The sequence below is a fragment of the Lissotriton vulgaris genome, chromosome 1_1 (genome assembly GCF_964263255.1).
Source record: "Lissotriton vulgaris chromosome 1_1, aLisVul1.2, whole genome shotgun sequence".
Taxonomy (NCBI): domain Eukaryota; kingdom Metazoa; phylum Chordata; class Amphibia; order Caudata; family Salamandridae; genus Lissotriton; species Lissotriton vulgaris.
This window is the reverse complement of record NC_141685.1, coordinates 1136203878-1136226811: the sequence shown is the minus strand read 5'-3', so window position 1 is coordinate 1136226811 and position 22934 is coordinate 1136203878. Positions and strand designations below refer to the sequence as shown.

The 22934-nt window shown below is 45.1% G+C and overlaps 1 protein-coding gene across 2 annotated transcripts in view; it reads right to left on the bottom strand.

Moving 5' to 3' along the window:
- LOC147748782 (peripherin-like) overlaps positions 1–22934 on the bottom strand; it is a 60050-nt gene that overhangs the window by 11411 nt on the left and 25705 nt on the right. The window contains exons 4-8 of one of the 2 annotated variants that reach the window (XM_086963812.1): positions 18492–18656; positions 17262–17387; positions 8545–8765; positions 8110–8159; positions 3158–3237 (exon numbers count right to left, since the gene is read on the bottom strand). In XM_086963812.1, the coding sequence (XP_086819938.1) occupies positions 3158–3237; positions 8110–8159; positions 8545–8765; positions 17262–17387; positions 18492–18656 (642 nt within the window). The remainder of the gene's footprint in view (positions 1–3157; positions 3238–8109; positions 8160–8544; positions 8766–17261; positions 17388–18491; positions 18657–22934) is intronic. The other variant, XM_086963814.1, reaches the window with a different exon arrangement.

Sequence of the window (22934 nt, the reverse complement as noted above, 5' to 3'; positions counted from 1 at the left end):
TGTGCACCTTGCATGTTGACACCAGATGCTAGGTGTTATTTTATGCAGTTTGAATCCTCACAGATTATGATGCCGACTTTGTATTGTACCTTCCTGTGACTATCTGCTTGATGGCAACCTTTTGCTGTAGTTTTGTTTCCGTTTTCTGCTGATCTTGACAGCACCCAATAAAGATTTTTTTAAGGTCTTTTGGCATCAGGTGAAGGCTGTCAGATGGCTCTCAGATGACATCTTGAACAGTAGAAGAAGAATCCAAGAAAGGCACAGCCAGTGTTGCCTTTCCAGTTCAGAGTTGCTGTACTAAATCTTCCTCAACTTTCGGAAAAATGATTCTTTGAAGATGCTGATCCCAGGATGAAACAAGATATCTGAAGATAGCGCCAAATCAATAAACACCATGAGTTTTTGGGTAGATGACATTAGTCTGACTACAGATCGCCCTCCAGTCAATGCCCACTTTGTTATTTTTCTAACTTTTGGACCCCTTTACAGACTCTTGCACTAGGTGTCAGAAGTGTTCAACACACAACGCCATCTTCGCCGACGTCCAAACCTTAAGGATGTGGCAAGAATGGTTATCCTTCCTCAGAGGAGCGGACGACGTTGCACTTCACGCCTCTCCCGGGAAGCCTTGGAAATCCCTTGACGCCTTTTCCTTTTCATACGACCCACCGTGAAAATGGACTCACACTTTCCACAAGGTAATGCTTACCGATCGCAATATCAACTGTGCTACACCTGTAATGTATTGTATAATGTATTCTATTGTTACTACGGTGTAATTGTACTTACACGACACCCCTATGTTGTATCATATTTTACACTATTAATCGGCTGTAACTGTGCTTGTTTGACCACCTCTATGTCATTACAGCTTCACTGCGACTCCCATGGTAAGGCACTTGAGTAATCTGAAGTTTTGTTTGTTTCAATTTCTATTTCTACTTAATTTGCATTTCTTTTTGTTTTTGCCATTATCATTGTGTTTTCTTGTGGTCTATATTATTATCATTGTGTTTATTACTTATTTGTTCATTTTTTGAAAACCTCAATAAAAATGACTTGAAATAAAAAAGAAGTGTTCAAAACATGTGGATCCATGTGGATAAATCTTTCCTTTGCTCTAATCCACCTGCAATATTCAGTTAACGAATGATCACCTATCCTGGGGATTTTGGGTGCCTTAGAGCTTGGGGGCTCTTCATGCTCCAAATTCTGGAGTCTGGCAAATAAAGCAGCCCAGAGTACATGGGCAACACTCCCATTGTTTCAGGGATCCTTTACAGGAAGTTGTTGGCAGTGTCTCCCCTTCCATCAAACATGATTGGTTCTTGGCAATGACATGAAGTTCATATTCCTGTCTGTGCTTCTCAGAATCCCCTATACTGGACATGTGTAGACTCTGTGGTGGACACATTTGACTGGAAGGTTTAAAAAAGACCTTCCAAGAAATACCCTATAACTTCCAGCCTCAATGTGGTGCAACTTTCACCAGCCTGCACTTCTATTCTTGGTACAGGACCTAAAACTACATGTTGGTATATATTTGTCTCACCTCTGCCACTGGCCCCTGAAGCGGCCCAGTGCAGAATGCTCCCAACTCATCTCAGCCTGGGCCATTATAACCATCCTTGCTAGTGTATCTTTGATGCTCTAGTTTCCATGCAGACACTAAACCATTAAGTTAATAAAAACAATCTCACCTCAGACCACATTTCTCTGAAACCATCTATGGAACTGTGCCCCTACTTCACCTATGCCCTGGGGCCCTAAACCACTTCTTTGTAGCATACCAGTGTCCTTCATTTTTAGTATATCCTGACCACGCCACTGCCCGCAGACCCTACAACCGTCCATGTTGGTATGCATTTATCTCACCCCTGACCCAAAACCCTGAAACCCTCCATGTTAGTGAATCCTGCCCCACACCTCTGCCCTAAGACCCTCCATGTTAGTATGGACTTATCTAACCTTTGAAAACAGGCACTAAAACCTTGCATGCGATTATGTCAGTGTCTCATCTCTTCCCCCCAAGATCTAAATTTCTATATGATAGCATACCCCATGCCCCCAGGTCCTAATCCCTTCCATGTTAGCATATTCTTATTTCACCCCAACCCTCGGGCACTAAACCCCCTCAACATTAGTATGTGCTTATCTGACCTCTGCCCCAGGCTCTAAAACCCTCCATGCCAGGGCACCCTGCCACTCATCTCTTGTCCCAGGCCCCAAGTCCTCCGTGTCCAGAGCGCTCACGTTTTGAGAAATCTTAGAATACTTGGTGGCATCACATAAATTGATGACACAGACCTTAACGTGAAGGACTTCATGAGAAGTGATCAGAGAAATACAAAAAAGCAAAATAAACGTAAAATGAATAAAATAACAGCAACACTCGTGGTTTGCTGTCCAAGCGGGGCAGCACTCCGATGTCTTCAAATCAGTTCCTCATATTACATGCAGAGGCCTGTAGGAATATTTCGCTGAGTTTGAGGTTGCTTCATGGTGTCTTTATAACTCCCTGGAGCTGCTCTACACGCAGCACATCTCTGAACAAAGTTGCATTTAAACTTTCTAGTCCTTCCCACCAGGTGTGACATTTAGCCTGTTCTGGCGTGAGAGATCAAGCCACGCTCCAAATGTGAGAGTCTCACCCACAATGAGTGAAACTAGTGGTCTCTGCCTGTTATTAGGTCACTGCCCCAGCTCTACGCCCAGCCCAGAGTAGCTCTACGGCCAGCCCGGAGTTGGCGCCATGTTCGTATGGGCCTTTCTCACCTCTCCATCTCGAGTCTAAATGGTTTTAATTAGAACTGTCTTCCGACTCAGGCCATCGGAGCTGTGATCGACGTCTGGAGCTAAAAAAAAAAAAGCTTCATGGTGTCTTTATACCTCCCTGGAGCTGCTCTACACGCAGCACATCTCTGAACAAAGTTGCATTTAAAGTTCACTTTCTAGTCCTTCCCACCAGGTGTGACATTTAGCCTGTTCTGGCGTGAGAGATCAAGCCACGCTCCAAATGTGTGAGTCTCACCCGCAATGAGTGAAACTAGTGGTCTCTGCCTGTTATTAGGTCACTGCCCCAGCTCTACGCCCAGCCCAGAGTAGTTCTACGGCCAGCCCGGAGTTGGCGCCATGTTTGTAGGGCCTTTCTCACCTCTCCATCTCGAGTCTCAATGGTTTTAATTAGAACTGTCTTCCGACTCGGGCCATCGGAGCTGTGATCGACGTCTGGAGCTAAAAAAAAAAAAAATCAAAGAAGAGGAAAACGGTAGGGAGGATAAGAAGGATGAGATGGGAGGACAGGAGAAGAAAACAGAGGAAAAGAGTGGGGTAGAAAAGGCAAAATTAGAGTTGGAACATTAAAAAGCAGTTCGTTTAATAACAACCACCTATAGTTCCTTTCTAGCCCTCCCCTCCATGAGTATCCCCTATACCACAACACCGCTTCCCTTACTAGATCCACAGTAGAGGTTACGGGTGGAATGGGGATGCTTGGAGATCTCCCAGTGCCTCCTAAAGGCGAGTGCGGCTGGGGCAGAGTCATTCACATGTCAGGCAGTGACCGGCATGCTGTGACTGTCTCTACCCTGGTCCTACTATCCTTTTGAGGCGTTGCTGTAATGTGGGCCTGGGATGCTTTCCTATGGGCCAGTCCATCCCTGCGGAAGACATACAATCACAGCAATGCTCCCCTGGGAGCAGCCAGGAGCCTTCCTAAGCCTCACTGAGTCCCTGCACAGTCACAGGGGCACCCACTCTTGAACACGGTGTAGCCCATTCCCGAGTGCAGACTTGTTGTGGCTAGCAGGGGTACAGCAAGTACTCAGGACTGTTCAGGCTCCCAAGCGTAACCTTGCCTCAACTAACTACACTTTGACCCATTGCAGGACTTCTCCATGCTTTGAAAGAAGTAAACCTTCACCATCCTCGGTATTCGTAAACTGGGGCTCATTGGAAAGGATGCTAGGGGTATAGGCTCTATGGTTAAGAATGGCAACATTTGAGGTCCTATGGATCTTGCGATATAGTCTATTGTTGATGAAGAAGCTAATTTGTATCATTTAAATATTGGAATGTCCCAGATTAGGTACATTAGCTGATGATTATGATTATTTTCTCTAAATATTTGGATATGTTAAAGTCATTTTTTCTGACGATTCTATGTATATATTGTGATTTATGTTATGAACTGATGTATACTACCCTTATGTGAGGTCAATAAAAAAAATTAAAAAAGGAAAGGTTGTAGGTGGAAATGCCAGCTACTTCCTGTGACAGGGTCTGAGAGGCACCTTGCACGCACAGTCCATAGTCAATGCTTCCCAACCAGAGAACCATCTGGTGTCTCAGAGCAGGAATCCTGGAGGCAGAAGAAGTCAGAGATCCTCTAGAGCAGTACAGAGCCCCGAACCTACTAGAAATTAGGGATGGCAGATGATCACATTCTAAGGACGCCCTCATTGGGATATTTATAAGATCTTTTGTGGTTTTGGGACCCATTGGAGGTGCAGCCACTGTTACCTGGTCTACAGACTACATACAGTAGGCGTCATGCAATGGGTTGTTTCTCCTGGTCTCTCCTGGCACACTCACCAGTACCTCTCTCTTTATCTTGGTTAAATAAGCGGTCACCTTGTTCTCTGTTCAATATGGCTGCCTTGTTGTAAAAAACAACAAGACATCTTTCCTTATTTAGAATTTTTCTGCATTCTTCTCTTTGGTGCTATTTTCACATCACAACATTAAATACGGTGGGCCTTATTTACGAGAAAGTAACCCAGCGCGGTGCCACAAGCCATTGGGCTGTGCCGTACCGCGTTACTTTCATAGCACAGGGATGCGTCATATTTACAACAATATGATGGATTCCTGTGCTCTCCCCTGCGCTGGCGCACAATTGCCTGCCAGCACTATGGTGCAAGGGTGCCTGTGTTGCGGGGATGATTGTTTTTGTGCAGGAAGGGATACCTTCCAGGACTAGTGTTTTCCACTTTCTATGCGTGCACAGCACGCCTGGAGAGAGGACAAAACGAGAAGAAATAAAAGTATTTCTCCTCGATGCGCCTCCTAACGCCTCCCCTGGGGAGGCATAGGATTCTGGTGCATTCCCAGGTTTACGAAATGCAGTAAGTCTGGGAATGCAGCAGAATTGATTGGTGTTACGTGAACAAACACAGCAACGCCCATGGAACGCCCCGGTCACACAAAGTGCTGCGTGAAAAGGGAATGTATTTACAAGGAAACAGAAAGTCACGCAGAGTGGCTTTACATTTCCTTGTAAACGTGAAGCACCAAATTGTGCCGCTGGTGTGTCACAAAAAGTGACACACCGGCGGCATAAATATGCCCCAGTATCTTCTATTCTCAATATTAGACCCAGGTGTTGATATTTGTAATCATTGTTTTGAGGTGTGTTTGATTTATAGAGACAGCTCCTGAAACACTGCACTCTTGCCAACATATTTTGGAAACATACTTAAGTAGACAAAATGTCAGACGATGTTTGCCTGATTCCAATTCAATCATTTGATATCAATTGACGTTAAAGGTCTCAGCCCATCAATGCTTGTATTCCACTTTCTATAAATAAATCTCAATTCAGTCAGGAGTGCTGCATCCATAGCATTTTTTGCCTGTGTCGTCATTGGGGGATCATGCAGGGCTGCATAGCGTGTTAAAATTGAGCCCATCTTCGTGAAGGTTTACAGGTGTATTGCAGCCCCTGCTAGCTAGGAGTACAGAAGATCAGCAAGCACAGGCATCATGTGAGTAATGGCATCTTGGGATCAGTTTTCTAAGTGGAAAAGACTTTGGTGCTGAGGTATGCCCTTCACTTTGAACCACATAACAACAATCCTAATGGCCTTCAGTGGCCTCCTGCAGAGTCCCATTGCCAATCCACAGAGGCTTGTTGTGTACAGGGCCCTGCAGGAAAACCAGCCTTACTGTTTATGGCTCAGAAGCTTGGCCGGTGTTCCTGGAGCTCTGTCTTTCAAAGCCTACTACCTCCTTTAAGAATGAAGATGTTTTGCAGACTCGTGCACTAATATTCTTGTATTTTCCATCTGTTTACCAGCACTGTACAAGGACTCCATAAAATACACCTTTACCAAATATTGTAACACTGAATGTGGACTAGTAAACATCCTGCCTTTGACTATTTGGGAATATTCTTATGCTTTCTCTCTACTTTTGAGGGTTTGACCAGGTACTTCTGGATGAGACAAACATGTACAAAAGTTCAAATTTGTAAAACACTGTCCACCTCAAGCATTTTGTCTAAAAGATGGAAATGTCTAACTCTCTTCACAGATCTGAAGGTCCTTTGTTACCCCAGAGATTGCAATAGGATCTTACTTCATTTAGTTATTATTGGATCCTATGCAGAAATGTCAAAGTAAAATAGCTTATTGTTTTTGAAAGTAGTAAGATCACCTCTTCAATGGAAGGGGATGGCGTGGTAGCAAATGTTTAGTATAAAATAAACAAACCAAAGCTTTCACTCTTAGGAGACTTTTATTTTTTTTTTTTTTTTGATTTAAAGATTGAGTCTCAAGGACCGTCTTCAGTTTTGCAGAATCTGAAGGTGAATTTGTGAAGTGCTCATATTCTAAGACTAAGAGATGATACGGCAATCCAAGGACAATATTAGTGCAAATAGCGCCTGCAAAGGTGCTCCTGCAGTCTGACGGGACCCCAAAAGGACTATGGTCATTGGGCGCTTAAAGCTCTAGATAACAAGCAAACGTCTAAGTGGTGGGATTATGTGCCTGCCTTCCCCTGGATCAGGAAAATGCTTGATTGAGTTCTGGAGAGGTTCCTAGAACTTCTCTACTGAAGAGGAAGAGTGTCAGGCCATTGATAGTGGCTCTTATGAGCCTTGTAGATGTTCTTATTATTTCTAATGTCTTGACATTCTTGAGTTTCAAAAGAACAAGGGAACCCTATATATAGTCAAGGACCGAGGGTCACAATCGCTGAGCGATTGTGCCCAGAAGTACCCTAAGATATTCCGAACAACACGGGTAGATCACCCTTTTAAAATACCGTGAACTTCACTGATGGTTCCTTCTCTAGCTGGAGTTATTTGCCTTGCGGCCCTCCCTGACCTCTGACACAAAGCCTCGGCTGCGGTTACCCTCCACTGCTTGAGGCCCATCTTACTTGCTGCTCATAAATCTAATACACGAATCCATCGAGACGCCATCCAGATGTCACGAACGTTCCGCCCAGACTGTGGGCACTGTCTCTCTCTAAAATAGAAGCACGTTGCAAAATTACCTTCTTGCCCCTGGACTCGCTGAATAGCTACATGGTCCAGTCATGAGCGTCCCTTCAATCGTGCCTAACTAGGTTGCAATTAAGGCAATGTTATTTGTAGTCCTGATGATGATCCTTTATTGGTTATACGATCGAAACGCCGTCGACTGTTTATGTAGTGACACACTAGCTTTCCAATGTGTTACCAAACCGTGTTATCTACATGAGCTTAACTAGGCCAATCTGTTATCTTCTCACTAGTGGCTCTATACATAATTGCCTGTTTATTTCTTTTTTACTGTATTGTTTTTGTCTTTTCCCTTATGTCGTATGTACTGGATACAGGACTGTATCCCATTGTATAATTGTCTGTCTTTTATATTTTTCGCCATTCTTTCAATCAATTAAATCAGTGTCCGGCTGGACACCTTTCGTATTATAGAACAGATTCTTGTCTAGAATTTATCTTTTGCCTGTGTATATCTTGCTTAATCAAGGGCCTTTGTTACTTGATAAAATTGACATTCTTGAGGGCCATGCGTGAGGTAGGCAGTTTCAAGAAAGCCAAGGTCAGCCGTACACAATTACGTCTCATTGCTTCATAGAATATTCTTGCGGTTGTATTACAGCGCATTCCTATGGGTTACAGTCCACATGCCATTCACAGTGCTGGGGATCCGAGAGCACACTCACATGTTGGCCGCTTTCCAGGTGCTGCGCAGGACCCTTGGTATGCATTGCAGACATTTGTGCAGGTCACAGCACATCCAAGTGGCAGGCAGGGGATTATAGATCATGCAGGTTAAAGAGTAAAAAGGTTGTTCATTTACCAAAGGGCTGACTCACCAGGGCTCTTGATGCTGAAGGAGGCAAAGGAGTGCATGGGTACAGTGATCCTAAAAGGAAGACGAAACTGGAATTAGGGGAGGCAGCAGAATCTGCACACTGTTACTTCATCCTAATCCACTCATGTAGTCACTCACCGCCGCCTTTCCACCCACCTTAAGCAATCGATTCACTGTTTAGGCCCATGTAGCCATGAGCTCACTCACTATCACTCTTCTACACATCCAAAAGCATCATTGGTTCACCAGTTACACTCCCACCTTGCACGTAATCACTAACACTCTTCCAGCTACCAAAACTAGCATTAGCTCACCCTCTGACCCCCATCTAGAGATGTGCTCACTCACTGCCACCTTCCACATGTTCAGCACTACCTTTTTACATCACCCCATCAACAATCTATCCCCAATCACCTTTTATATTCAATACACAAACCTGCTCTCCTCGCCTTCCAGGAGCTTGCGGTACGTCGCAATTTCGATGTCCAGGGCCATCTTGACATTGAGCAGGTCCTGGTACTCGCGGAGGTGCCTAGCCATCTCCTCTTTCATGTGCTGGACTTCTTGCTCCTGGCGGTTAATGGTGTCCTGGTAGTTGTTGGCCTCTGCATAAAATTGCTCTTCCATCTGCTTCATCTGACGCAGGAGTGCCTCATTCTGAAACAGGAAAGTAAACAGATAATCCCAGGTCCGTGGAATATAGCGCGGAATGAGTCCTAGTGACCGTGCTGAACCTGTCACACAAAAGCTTCCTGCACTAGTGCAAACATGGAAAGAGGGGTCAGGAAGAATTGTGCTTCTGTTCCTCTCTTCCTCTTCCAAGAGGGTTCAGAGGCAATAACTTACATACATCTGCTGCTGAAGCCGAATGTAACTCTTCTCTTCCTATGGCCCCAGATAGGTAGCGCTGATAGTGCTACTGTAGTTATGGTTGAATAAGAGTTTCAACAGGAAGTTAATGTATTGTTTTCTTAATAACTTTGGACTTTGAGGCCATTGGAAGAAACTGCATCAAACATTAAATAATTATTCACTTTGGGTCCTTCCTGGCAAGTTGCATGCAGATTCATCAAGCGGAGGTCAAAAACAGGGCAAGATCCAAAAATGTGAGTTTCAATTTGAATTCTGATAGGGTTGTTTACTTTTCGATACAAAAAAATGGCTATATAGAATTACAGCAAACGTGAACGTGATGGAAAGTTAGAATTTGACTGCTTTTGTTAATTTGATGCCAATGCTTTCAGTAGTATTGAGAAATTAGCATTTAAAGAGATGCTCAGAGGGGCATGAGGAGGTTAAATTGTAAAGTTATCTTGGCAGTGGGCAAACTATATCATTTGTCCTTAACTTTAGCACTGTTTGATGGATTGGCATGGAATTTGCTAGATACTCAACATGTTTATCTTACTCTTTGCATTTTTTAACTTGTGCAGATTTGCCAAGGGGGACACTTTAAAGAGTGGAGGTCAAAGTTTGTTCATTTACTTCAAAAGTTGGCATCATTTAACAAATCCACATGAAATCTGACAGATATTTAACATGTTTCACCTTCTTTGGATGCAAGTTTTGTACAGATTCCCCATGAGAGGAGCAAAGTGGAAAGATGGGCCACAAACAATTTCATGTGCTCTTTAATGAATCTGTATGAAATGGGGCAGGCTCCAAGCACTAAGCACAATGCAGGAATCTCAGGTTTGATGCAGATATGGAAAGGGGTGCAACGTTAAAAGGGGTTGCGTAAATTCCTTGAATTGTTAATCAATTTGGTACAGTTTTGTAGATCTGCATAGCACTTGACTCAAACTAACCATGTTTAGCTTACTATTTGAAGTGCCAGGCAAACCCACCCACCAATGAGAGGGTGGGAAGGGGTGTAACATTTACACACCACTACAGAAAGAAACCTTGAGGGGAATTATATCAAGCTTGGAATGAATCTCAAACCTTATTCAGGGAAGTGTTGGTACTTGGTTTGAATTAAATCCATTTAGTAGTTTTCAAGACATTACCATAACAATAATGTGTCAGCGACTTGAAAAGGTCATCAATTAGATATAGCTGGAACATAAGTGTGTTAACAGGCCACAGTCATGTTTGCAGACTTTTTGTGGACCTACACATTTTAAAAAAAGGTCCCATGTGACAAAGAAATGTTTAACTCGTGTTATTAATTTCGAATCTACAGTACCAAAGTTTGGCCCCAAACCCATTATAACAGATACAGGAATAAAATACCCTGTCAGGCTATAGACCAGGCCTTATGGCCAACTCGTGCTGTCCGTGTTTGAAGGTCAAGTGCATCAGGGGTTGGCATTCTGCGGCACACTAGCAAATTATTAACACTCCCGCCTACAGCGGGAACTGTGCCCCTTGTTGATGGATTCATACAAAAATCCTTGACATGGCACCCAAGATATTTATTTATAAAGTTTTATATAGCGCGACCATGACCCCAAAGGATATCAGAGCGCTTTACAATAAAATGTTACTTACCTTATAAGCATCTGATTGTGGCATGTAGTATTAGCAAATAAATGTGTTTTTGGCACCTGCTCACTTTTCCCCCATTGTCAGTCTAGAGTGCCACCTGGCCTCTACCTACGCAAAGTGTATACACCCTCCCTAGAGGGCGGGTACAGCCGTTAGGGATAAATAAAAGGGTAGTGGGCCACTTGAGGCCACACCCATATAGTGGAAGTGTTGGTGTCTGTGTGCAGTTGTATTGATCAGCCTGCCCAAGACCCTGTGATTAGGCCCCAGGCCCTTTACACAGGCAACAAGGAACTCCCTGATCATACAACAGCACGCTGTGGTGTCACCTGTCCTGCTGTGTACCCTCAGGCCCGCCCGCCTCCTGAACCTCTTCCCTGGTGCTCTACGCAGGAGCCTTCTTTTGCCCCAATGGGCAGATCAGCTCTGGTGGGAGTGCAGCTGTACCTCTGTGAAGTTGGGTGGCACAGCCCCCTCATCGCAGCCTCAGCGAGTACAGCAGGTGGAGGCCGTGCCCCTCCCTGCTCCTCCCAGTAATGGACATGCCGCCGGCAAGCCGCCAAGGGACTCCCCAGTGAAATAGCTGCTGAGCCTGACTACTCTGCCCCCAACTAGTGGCCACCTGAAGCAGCCTGAGCATCAGTAGGGCATGCACCCATCACCAGCTGGTGGCCATCAGCAGGTGGTGCACCTGTTGCAGACATGGCTGCAGATCCACCAGCAGGCCCTGTATGCACAATCCAGCGCCATCCTTGCCCACCCTTGCAGAGAGCCAGAAGACATATCCATTTCCCAGAGCGGACAGCACTGGTTACTACCATGGTGGACAAGCAACAACCAGCAAGCAGGAGCAGCAGGTTATTTGGCTCTGATAGGACACATAATCAATGGGGGGAATGGATCACTTGAACCTGTAACACCAGGGTCAGGTGTGGTAACCAACTTTAAAAACCCTCATTCACGTACAGGAGTGGTATAGAGGTATATCTTGGTTCTCCGTTTCCCATTGATTATTTACCTTAAACAGGAAGCCGAATGGATCACAGCTTCTTCCTCCCTCCTCTTGGTTATTTGATTCTGATAAGACACAGCCCTCACACATCCTTGCCAAAGCTCTAGCCATCCAGTGCCCTGGCGGGCCTGGCCACACCCATCCAGTGGCCTGGCCACAGCCATCCAGTGCCCAGGCAGGCCAGGCCCAGGTGGCACATGTGGATTCCTGTCTGAACAACTATTTATTTCCGAGTCATACGAGGAGCGGGTGGCATGGTGAAAAGGTCTCTCCACCTGCACTTTGGGGGGGACACTGCTTGCAACGGGCATTGAGGACGACTATGAAGCATCATTGAAGGCCCCTGATGATTACTTCGAACCGCAGTAAAACTAGGACTTTGAGTCGTTCAAACTGTGTCAGGCTAGCCAGATTGAGGACTGAGAACATTGAAACTTTTCACGCCTAACTGCAGTATCTCACCGGCACATGCATGAATGATGACCAGCCCAAGGAAGTGCGGGCCCAGCTGATACAGGGCTGCAGGTCTGCCAACCTCTGACTCATCCTGAGCCAACCCGGCATCTCGCTCGAACCCATCCTGGTCAAGGCCCAGTCGAACAAGCTCTTCTAACAGCCAGGTGGGGTAGCTTGTGCTCACCCTCAACAGACCACCTGATGTCTCAGGCACCTCTGATACCGGGCCCGAGGGTCAAGATGGAGAGAGTTGATGCCATCTTCAGAAGACGTGGTAGATAACAATCTACAATAGCACCAACCATGGTGCCACCAAGGTTCAGCAATTGTGGAATGGAGCAACATCAAGGAGAAGACTGCCCAGTGAAAGGCAAGACATGCGCCAAATGCAGAAAAGCTAACCACTTTGAAAGTGTCTGCAGGAGCGAGGAACAAAAGCGAAGGCCCCTGGTGAGATGCAGGCAACCAGCCCCTCTGAAACACCTCATGCTGGATGACAGCCCATCACAGGGGAGCAGAACAGGATCCCACTCTGTTAAGGGAACCCCAGAGAGTAAAGATGAGGTTGTAAGAAGAAGTGCTCATTCTTCAAATAAACCATTGAGTTCTCTGGGTACATCTTCTCCAACGATGGGGTGCATATGGACCACAAGAAAGAAGAAGATATCCACAGTGCCCCAAGCCACAAAATGCTTGAGAAAGTGACGCTTACTAGGAGGCCACGGTGAGAGCCTCCGAGAGCATTAACAAAACTGGATGCCACTGGGAACAGACTGATCGAATTGAAGAGGCCTTCCAAAGTGTGAAGATGGCACTCATAAGTGATGCCACAATGGCGCACTACAACCTGCACCGCAATATTGAGCTGGTGGTAGACGCCAGCCCGGTAGGACTGGGAGCGGTGATGATGCAAGAGGCAAGCCCCTACAAATGGGCTCCAATTGCATTCACCTGCTAGGCCCTCATAGAAACAGAATCTATCTGTGTCCAAATCGAGTGAGAGACCCTGGCCATCAGATGGGGCTGCTGCCAGGTCCACCTCCACCTATGCGGTGGAAACTTCGGTGTTGTAACTGACCACAAGCCGCTGGTACCACTCTTTGCAGCCATGCCCAGAAACCCACCATCACAAATTGGATGGTGGGCCTTCCAGCCCCAGATGTGTAAATTCACGGTGACCCACAGGCCAGGAGCCCACAACCCAGCCAACTTCCTGTTGCAACACCCACCGGACAGGGGAGTGGCCAATAAGTATGAGGATGAATGGGCAGAGGACATTGTCAACATGGTCGTGTGCAGTGCATGTCCTGTGGTGATGAACGTGGAGGAAATCGGGACAGCAGTTGAGGCAGACCCCTGTCTCCTGACAGCAAAAGACACCCTCCACGACCGATGATGAAACCATTTCCTGGACAGAGCAAACGTCTTGCAACTCCAATGACAAAGCCACCCTCACTCAGCTGTGGTGTGTCCTCCGTGAGCTAAGCTACATTGGATGGGCTCCTGCTGAGAGACTCCTGAAGTGTGATTCCCAGAAGCCTATGAGGATCCGTTTTTTTGCCATGGCTCATCGGAGGCACCATGGCAGAGCGAGACCAAGACCAGGCTGAGGACAAAAATCTGGTTCCCCCAGATGTATGAAATGGTGTACAACATGGTCAATGCTTGTGTCCCTGTCAAATCACAGGGGGAGGGTATGTGCCGAGATGCCCCCTTGCCACACAGGATTGTCCTCAATGGCCATGGACTCACCTCAGCATGGATTTTGGCAGCTTCCCTGAAAGGAAGTCCACTGTTGTAATTATGGACGATCACTCCAAATACCCCGTCCACTGCATTGAAAATGTGGCACCAAGTGATAGACAAAACATTTGCGATGTTTGGACTCTCTGAAGTCGTCAGAATGGATAATGGTCCTCTGTTCCAGGATACGGAGTTTGAAAACTACTTTTTGCACCTTGGAGTGAAGCACAGGAAGATCATGCCAGCCTGGCCCGAAGCCAATGGGAAGGCTGAATGCTTCATGAGAACCCTTAACAAAACCCTCAGAAATAGGGTCGACCTGGAGTCTGCCTGCACAGGTTCCTAATGGCGTATATCGACAAACACCTCGTGGCACGACGGGGTGCACCCCGTAGATCTGCTCCTGAAGTGACCTGCTAGGGACACCATTCGCCTCCAGTAGCTGCTGGCGGCCATCGGCGCTGAACAAGGAGGGGCAAAGGAAGCACTGAACCATCAACAAAAAAGGCCAGCCTGCCCAGAGGGGCATGAGCACCGACTATCAAAGTGGGGGATCTGGTGTTCCTCAAGAATCATCACCCCAGCAACACATTCAGACCATACTTTGAATGGGACCCGTGGAGAGTGGTCCACATATAATAAACCATGGTTATGGTGTCACAAGGGAGTGAGATGGTGACTAGCAAAGTATCATGGTTTAAAAATGCGCATGGTGCAGCACACCCAGACACCCCTGAGCCCCGGCCAACACTCCCAAAAGAGTAGTGGGTCCAAGATGGAGGGGCAGTGACTAGTCCAAGGGCCCCAATGCTAATTTAGGAAAGAAGCTCAAGAGAACGATCGGATTAAGCTCCTACTCCGGAGATTGATCAATCAGCAAGGGGGTGTGTTACAGAGAGCAGTCTTGAGGGAGTAACGGATGCCCGGAGCCGGACAACAACATCGTACCACCTGAGGCTAATCCCAGAACCCAGTTAAATCCTCAAACATTATACATGGGTGGCCCAAAGAGACCTTTCCAAGGACTAACCAGAGGCCTGATGTACAGTGCCACCCGGCCTCTACCTATATAAAGCGTATGGATCCACCATAGAGGCCAGGCATGGCTGATAGAGATGGTGGACCACTCGAGGCCACACCGTTGTAGTGAAAGTTTCGGTGTTGGTGTTCAGTTATTAATGAGTCCCTGGGTTTAGTCCGCAGGCCTTTTACAGTCAGATCTTCCTTAAACTTGAGATTCCTGGACTGGGATCAACTTGCTAGCAGCTGATTTATTAACAGTGCTAAAGTTATTTGACTCCTGCATTTTTACCATGTTATCTAAACGTGATCAGGGCCTGCCAAATTTCATGCAGATCTGTGCTAGAGTACCAAAGTCTCTTGCATATCAAAGAGTATATTTTCCCTCCTTTGTTTGGTCAGCATAAACCTTGGCACAACAAGAACGAAATAAACATGCTATCAGTTTGTCAAATGTCATGCGAATTCATGAAAGGGTATCACAGCTATTAGTAAAAGAGCTCTGTCTGAGCACCTCCTTTGTAAATGCGCCTCACTTGATGAATTCGCACACATTTGAATAAACTAAAGCGAGTTGAACATGCCTGCCTAATTCCATCTACATTTGTCAAATGGTAAAACATATATAAGCAAATCAGTATCCAGTTCACTGGTGGCGATAGTTCGAGCGCAGTAATGGTGGAGTTTCCACAGGAAAGGCATTCTTTTCTTAATAACTGCGGTGCCATTCTACATATCTGCATGAAACTTTCCCAAAAAAGTGGATCCACTTTGGGTGCTTCAAGGTACGTTTTGTGCAGATCCGTCAAGCGGGGGACAACAAAAATGGGGCAGTCCCAAAAGCATGATTTCCCAAATTCATTCCCAACTGGGACCCTGCGCTTCAATACAGGAAAATGGCTTCAAGTAATTGCACCAAACTTAAAACAAAGTTATAACTTTACTCAAGGGTTGCGCTTGTTTGCTTTAGTGTAAATCCGTTCATTAGCTTTTGAGAAATTAGTATTTAACGAGGTGCTCGTGTAGGGCATAGAAAGGATATATTTTAGGTATCTCTGGACTGTTAATTGTAAATGTATATTGCTCATGACGTCAAAATAAGTTACAACACCTAAAAGGAAAATTTAATTAAATAACAACAGATTATTAAATCAAGGAATAATAATACATTCATAGTCATCCCTTTCTCAGTAGTGAGAGTAACATGAAATCTAATGTTATATGTAAGCTTAGTTATAACTTTTGTTATTGCACCTGTCGCAGTAAGGGTGAGAGCATGAACACTGCACTTGGTGTGCAAGTTATGGCTTTGCACGGCTCCAGTGTGAGTTATGGTTCCATCCATAACTTGCAATAGATAGATAGATAGATAGATAGAGTGAGGACGATAGATAGAGTGAGGGCGATAGACAGATAGAGTGAGGGCGATAGATAGATAGAGTGTGGGCGATAGATAGATAGAGTGTGGGCGATAGATAGATAGAGTGAGGGCGATAGATTGATAGAGTGAGGGCGATAGATTGATAGAGTGAGGGCGATAGATAGAGTGAGGGCGATAGATAGAGTGAGGGCGATAGATTGATAGAGTGAGGGCGATTGATAGAGTGAGGGCGATAGATTGATAGAGTGAGGGCGATAGATTGATAGAGTGAGGGCGATAGATTGATAGAGTGAGGGCGATAGATTGATAGAGTGAGGGCGATAGATTGATAGAGTGAGGGCGATAGATTGATAGAGTGAGGGAGATAGATAGATAGAGTGAGGGCGATAGATAGATAGAGTGAGGGCGATAGATTGATAGAGTGAGGGCGATAGATTGATAGAGTGAGGGCGATAGATTGATAGAGTGAGGGCGATAGATTGATAGAGTGAGGGCGATAGATAGAGTGAGGGCGATAGACAGAGTGAGGGCGATAGACAGAGTGAGGGCGATAGATAGATAGAGTGAGGGCGATAGATAGATAGAGTGAGGGCGATAGATAGATAGAGTGAGGGCGATAGATAGATAGAGGGAGGGCGATAGATAGAGTGAGGGCGATAGATAGATAGAGTGAGGGCGATAGATAGATAGAGTGAGGTCGATAGATTGATAGAGTGAGGGCGATAGATAGATAGAGTGAGGGCGATAGATAGATAGAGTGAGGGCGATAGATAGAGTGAGGGCGATAGATAGAGTGAGGGCGATAGATAGATAGAGTGAGGGCGATAGATAGATAGAGTGAGGGCGATAGATAGAGTGAGGGCGATAGATAGATAGAGTGAGGCCGATAGATAGATAGAGTGAGGGCGATAGATAGATAGAGTGAGGGCAATAGATAGAAAGATAGATAGATAGATAGATAGATAGATAGATAGATAGATAGATAGATAGATAGATAGATAGATAGATAGATAGATAGATAGATAGACTCCAGCCTGTGGGTGGTACTTACAGTTCCCTTTAACCCATCAATCTCACAGTTGAGGCTCTGGATCTGACGCCGCATATCATTCGTCTCCTGCTTGGCCTGCCGAAGGGCTTCTGTGTTACGGTTTGCAGCATCTGATAGGTCAGCAAACTGTGAACCAATGACAAGATGTGGTACAGTGAACAAAAGAGAACATACTTATATAACAGATGGGAACATGTAAGGGGAACCGAACATAGAGTAAGGAATAAGTAAGGATATAATTCATTACATTTGTAACACGTGCACATGACCAAAGAAGAGCCCCCAGGGATGGGAATTATGGGGATACTAGCAGCTACATGGTAAAGAAATAAAGAGAGGGAAGATATCAAGAATACAAAAGGATGAAACGGGGTGAGATCAACATTTTAAGACAGACAATGAATGAAAGTGAAGTCAAACAACAAGACAAAAGATCTGAACATAGGTAAGATAAAGAGGAAGAAAGATGAAAAGACAGAAAGTCAAGAAAAGAAAAGGACAATGAAAGATAAAGGAGAATAGAAAGATGAGGAAAGATAAGAAAGAGAAGAAACAAAAAGGTAAGAGTGATGAAGTAAGAAAATGCAGGAAGAGGGGGAAAGAGTATAAAACATATGGACAGTAAAGACGAATGTGGGGGGGGGATGCCAATCTACTTAAAGAGGTTTGCAGAATGCCACTCTGTTCGTCCTAACTCACTTTACAATGCAGTCAGCCCTTACCTTCCAATCTACCTTCCAATGTCTTTCTAGGCATAATGTATAACCCCACCTAATGCCCTCTTTAACCTCTATCCTGCCCTTCCTAGTGGGGGTTGAGCAAAAAAAAGTAGAGGCAGATCAAGCACAAATCACTGAAATGTTGCTGCTGCCCCACTGCCTGCCGTTGATAAAAAATGAGGCATAAAGCAGTCATCTCAACATAAGCGTACTGCCCAGTTCGCGAAGACTTTGTGTGGTTTATATTGTTCTCTCTGAACCACATTTCACCAGGGAGAACCACACAAATCGTAGGAAATCTACTCTTTCTCTGGGTCAGCTATCGGGTGATTTGGATAGTTTAAATAGCCCAATATCACTGCGTAAGCAGTTTAAAAAAGTGGATTTCACCCATTTTCTCTTTTCGCCCACCTCTACCTCGGAATACCTGAGGCTCTTCCTTGGCCGAACCATCTGGTTCCTCAGCCCTACCTGCCACAGAGCCTCGCTTTCCACCATGCGCCGGCAGTACCTTGGATTTGTACCACTCCTCGGATTCCTGCTGGTTCTTCACAGCGATATTCTCGTACTGGCTGCGGATTTCCCGGAGGGCGGCAGTCAGGTCTGGCTGCTTCGTCGCCTCGATCTCCATGTGCAGAGGCTGGCTGTGAACCGTCACCTGGACATCATTCAACTCCTGAGCATCAAGGGAAAGTAGCAAAACATGATATGAATGTCTCAATTCTCTCTAGCGTAATTACGCGTAATTACCGCAATAGTACTTGTAATTATTTGTTATTACGTGAGAAGCATAATCCAGCATTTAGCAACGTTTTTTGAGTGCAAAATGCACCCTGGCTTCCAAAATGGACCAGAGGATGAATTTTGCGCTAAGAAAATAACACTTAATGCTACATGACACAAACAGCCGTAGCCAGCAGCAGTTTACGCTCTCCTAGCTTGTTGTTCCTGTGCTCCAACTGTAGGATTTACGCCCCAAAATACTCTTAATTACTCAAGCTGGCGTAATCGCATAATTTTGGCAGCTTCACATTATAAGAGAAATGCGTAATTACTGAAATTACTCTGTTTACTCCATGCAATTACAATTTCACCCAGGCCAAATATTTACTGGAGAGAAAATGTGCGGTACATTGTGGGACAGGCAGAATTTTTTATGGAAAGCACCAAAATCTGCAAGATATGCCTCATATTTCAGGGAGTGGATCCTAATGGGTGATACTTATCACACATTAAATTCTGAAAACAGCACTGCCAGATATTATTGAGTGCGATAAATATTGCATCCAACACCATGGTACTTGTAATCGAGACCCAAGCTGGTTTCTCCTTCATTTTGCATGGGCCTATATGGTAGCCCCAGCTCCCTTTTGGCTTGTCTCTACGCCCTCCCCCCACCTTCTTCGTTTACCTCTATCCTCGTAGCCTATGTATCTATTCTAAACTGTTTTGCCCGAACTTTGAGACCTGAGCCAATATGGCTAATGCCCGATGGAGTTGCTAGACAACTAATGAGGAGATTGGCCCTGGTTTCCCACTCAACCGTCACCTACCCAGCCGGACATTGGACACAGTTCTTCCTCGTCTCCCTGCTATGGGCTACTTCCTCTCCTCCTTTCCTATAAATTCTCCCAACCTCGTTGTTTGTTCACTATACCTTACTATGCTATTGTAACTGATGTCATTTTAACGCAATGTGCCTCTGTTATAGTGCTCCGATACCGACGGGTAAAGCCAGCGCTTTATAATCCTCTTGATGTACCTTCTAATGCAACGTTCCCCTGGTTTTGCGCTCTGATACCTCTGGGTCTAGATAGCGCTATATAACATTCGCAAATCAAATAAACTTAAAACTGTTTTTTCCTGTTTGCGGAGACATGAGCAATATGGCTGATGACCGGTGGAGCTGCTTGACAGCTAATGAGGAGATTGGCCCTGGTTTCCCCCTTGACCGTCACCTACCCATGCCGGACATTGGGCATTGTTCCTTGTCGCCTCCCAGCTATTACTCCTTCCTCCCCTCCCTCCTCGAATTACTGCAACATTGTTTATGTGTACTGTACCCTACTATGCTCTTGTATCTGATAGAACTTCTAACGATTCTAAATGTAAAGCGCTCTGATACCCTCTTGGGTCAAGTTTGCGCTATATAAAACTTTATAAATAAATAAGAGTAGTAAGTAATTATTTATTATCAGCGTCAGTATATGAAGTAGATTCTACAGGGTGCACTTGAATATAAAAAATGTTTCTTCATATTATGATTATCCTTTTGGCTTTCTATTTTATGAACTCCCTTACACAGTTCAGTGTTCCAACCTATCTTATTTTATTACTCCAAATCAAGGCACTCTATTCTTTCTCAACAGCGTGCTTTTCTGACTCCCATAGGACTATGGCAGCATCTTACAAACCCACTTATCTTTATATTCTTGCAAATCAAAGTGAGACTAGTCATGTTCCAACAGCATTCAGGTGTATTAAGAAACCGTTTTGCGATTCCCTAATTGCGAATCCTTGAGATTTGCCATTAGGAAATCGTAAACCGGCATGTATGAAAGTATGTTGAACACTTTCTGCGATGATTCTCAGTGGGTCGCAAATGATCTACCTCATGAATATTAACGAGGTAGGTCGCAATTTGTGACCCATTAGGATTTGCAAGAATCATAGAGATGGTGGCATGCGGAGGTCAGCAGACCACCATGTCTGGGATTGCTTTTAAATAAAGCAATTTCTTTTTGTAAAGCAGGCTGTTTTCCTTAAAGGAAAACGGGCTGCTTTACAAAAAGAAAAATGTAAAGTTTTCCTTTCATTTTTAGGTCTCGCCTACACAGCGCGCATGAGCTGCATAGGAGACCTTTAGCCGTCGTTCTGCTCTTTTTCGAAGCACATACTCGTGCTTGTGGGAGCATCCACCTTGCGGGAGCGAGCATGAGTGGCCCACAAACACGAGTATTTGCTTCAAAAAAGAGCAGACTGCGTGCGCACGCATACACGCACGCACCACTCCCGGGCCAGCAAACACATGATTGCAGTGCCAGCAGTGTGTTTTTCTTTTACTGTGACAAGCACGAGTGTGCTTCAAAATATCAGCATTATAACTATTAGCTACCATCTTCGAAAGGCGCGTTCTTTAAGTTGACTCCTATGAACTGCCGTGTGTACATTAATGTGAAAGGGCAAAAATGCTGCTTTTTCACTAATTAACCAGTTTATATTTTGTTCCATTATACAAGCTTTAATTTAGAAAGGTGCCATTTCATCCTCACGTGCAGTTGAGCAACAAATTGATTAAGTATTACACTGCTTTCTTGGTCCCTCAACAGGTGCACGTCCACCTGAATAATCGATGACGTTCCAATTTCCCAACGCAACAGCAAAGGCATCGGTACCAGAACGTAGTAGATGAGAGGCATTCTTGACACAACAGGGGTGCTTCTAGTCATAAAAACGCATTTAGGAGGGCAGGAGAATGATTAACCAGTGTTGATTTTTTTTTAACACTGTGACGACGGAACATTCGGAGTGCGCTGTTCTGCCTCAGACCGGGGTTTAGCCCTTGCTTGAAGCGGCGGCCATGCGAATGTCAGTCAAATGTAATTTTACTTTTATTTTAGTCGACGCCTTCCTGGTTCGATCTTCTGGTGCTTTTCAATACATTTTGCCTGACTTTGATAAAGTCCCTGCTCCGCCCACAAGCTCGTCCTTCGCTACGGGTATTTTTTTTACATTTATTTTTTAGGTCTTGCTCTCACTTTTTAGTTATGTGTTATATTATTGTATGTGAAAGAAGTTTTAATACATTTATGGGAACTTTCACATATAATAATAATTTAAAACATAACTAAAAATCGCGCTCCACTTTCTTTTGCCTCTTTGTGCCCTCTCACTCCCTGTCTCTATGCCACAGGGCCTGCTTAATCCATGTCTCTACTCTTTACCCCGCTCTCACCCCGTGCTTCCGGCACCCTCTGCCTGTCCGGCTCTTTGCCACAGCACCCTGCTCGCTGTCTCTACTCTCTGCCCCCCTTCCCCCCTCGCTCTCACCCCGTATTTCCAGTAACTTCTGCCTGCTTAGCTCTATGCCACAGCACAGTGCCTCTACTCTCTGCGCCCCCGCTCTCACTTTTTAGTTATGTTTTATATTATTGTATGTGAAAGTTTTAACACATTTATTAGAACTTTCACATACAATAATATAAAACATAACTAAAAACTTAAAAGATCCCGAAGGAGAGACCTATTGGCTATGCCAATGCTTGCTTAAGAGTAGGCAGTGGTCTGTGAAGTTACAAAACATCATTTAAAGATTTTTTATGTGTAGGAAGGGGGACCTTCTGCACATAAACAATCTTCCCCTCAACACAGACCATCTTGCACTATGGTGCAAGGGTACCTGCGTTGGCACTAGGCAGCCAAAGTTAGGGCCTGTGCAAGGGAAAATGCAACCCTCCACCATATCCTAGTAAATATTGTGCATTCCTGTGTTTCTAAAGTGACGACGGGGTTGTTAGCGTTCTTGGCTTAACGACAAGCTTCGCCACTTTAATGTATATATGCCCCTAAGTTAGAAGCGTTTTCCACACCCATTTTCTCTGGTTGCCTGGAGACCCAGGAAAGGTTTTTCCAGGTGTAATTCCAGACAGAAAATGTGGCTTAGGCTTTAGGAGCAGCAACATCAAAGCTTCAATTGCCATTTTGCTTCTAAATAGGCTTTAAATGCTCTCCCCTGCCAAACATTAACTTCCCCTTCCCTCCCATACTCCCCCAAACCCCCTCACTCATACCCCACCAAGAGGTCCCCGCAACATTTACCCCCTGTTCAGAGCAGGTAGTAACTGTATGTGTTGAACTCCATCGAATTGGGAATTCCATGTGGATTTATGGCCCTAAAAGTCAGTTCCACCCAGTAATTCCCCGTTCCATGGGATTTAAGTTGTACTTTATGGTA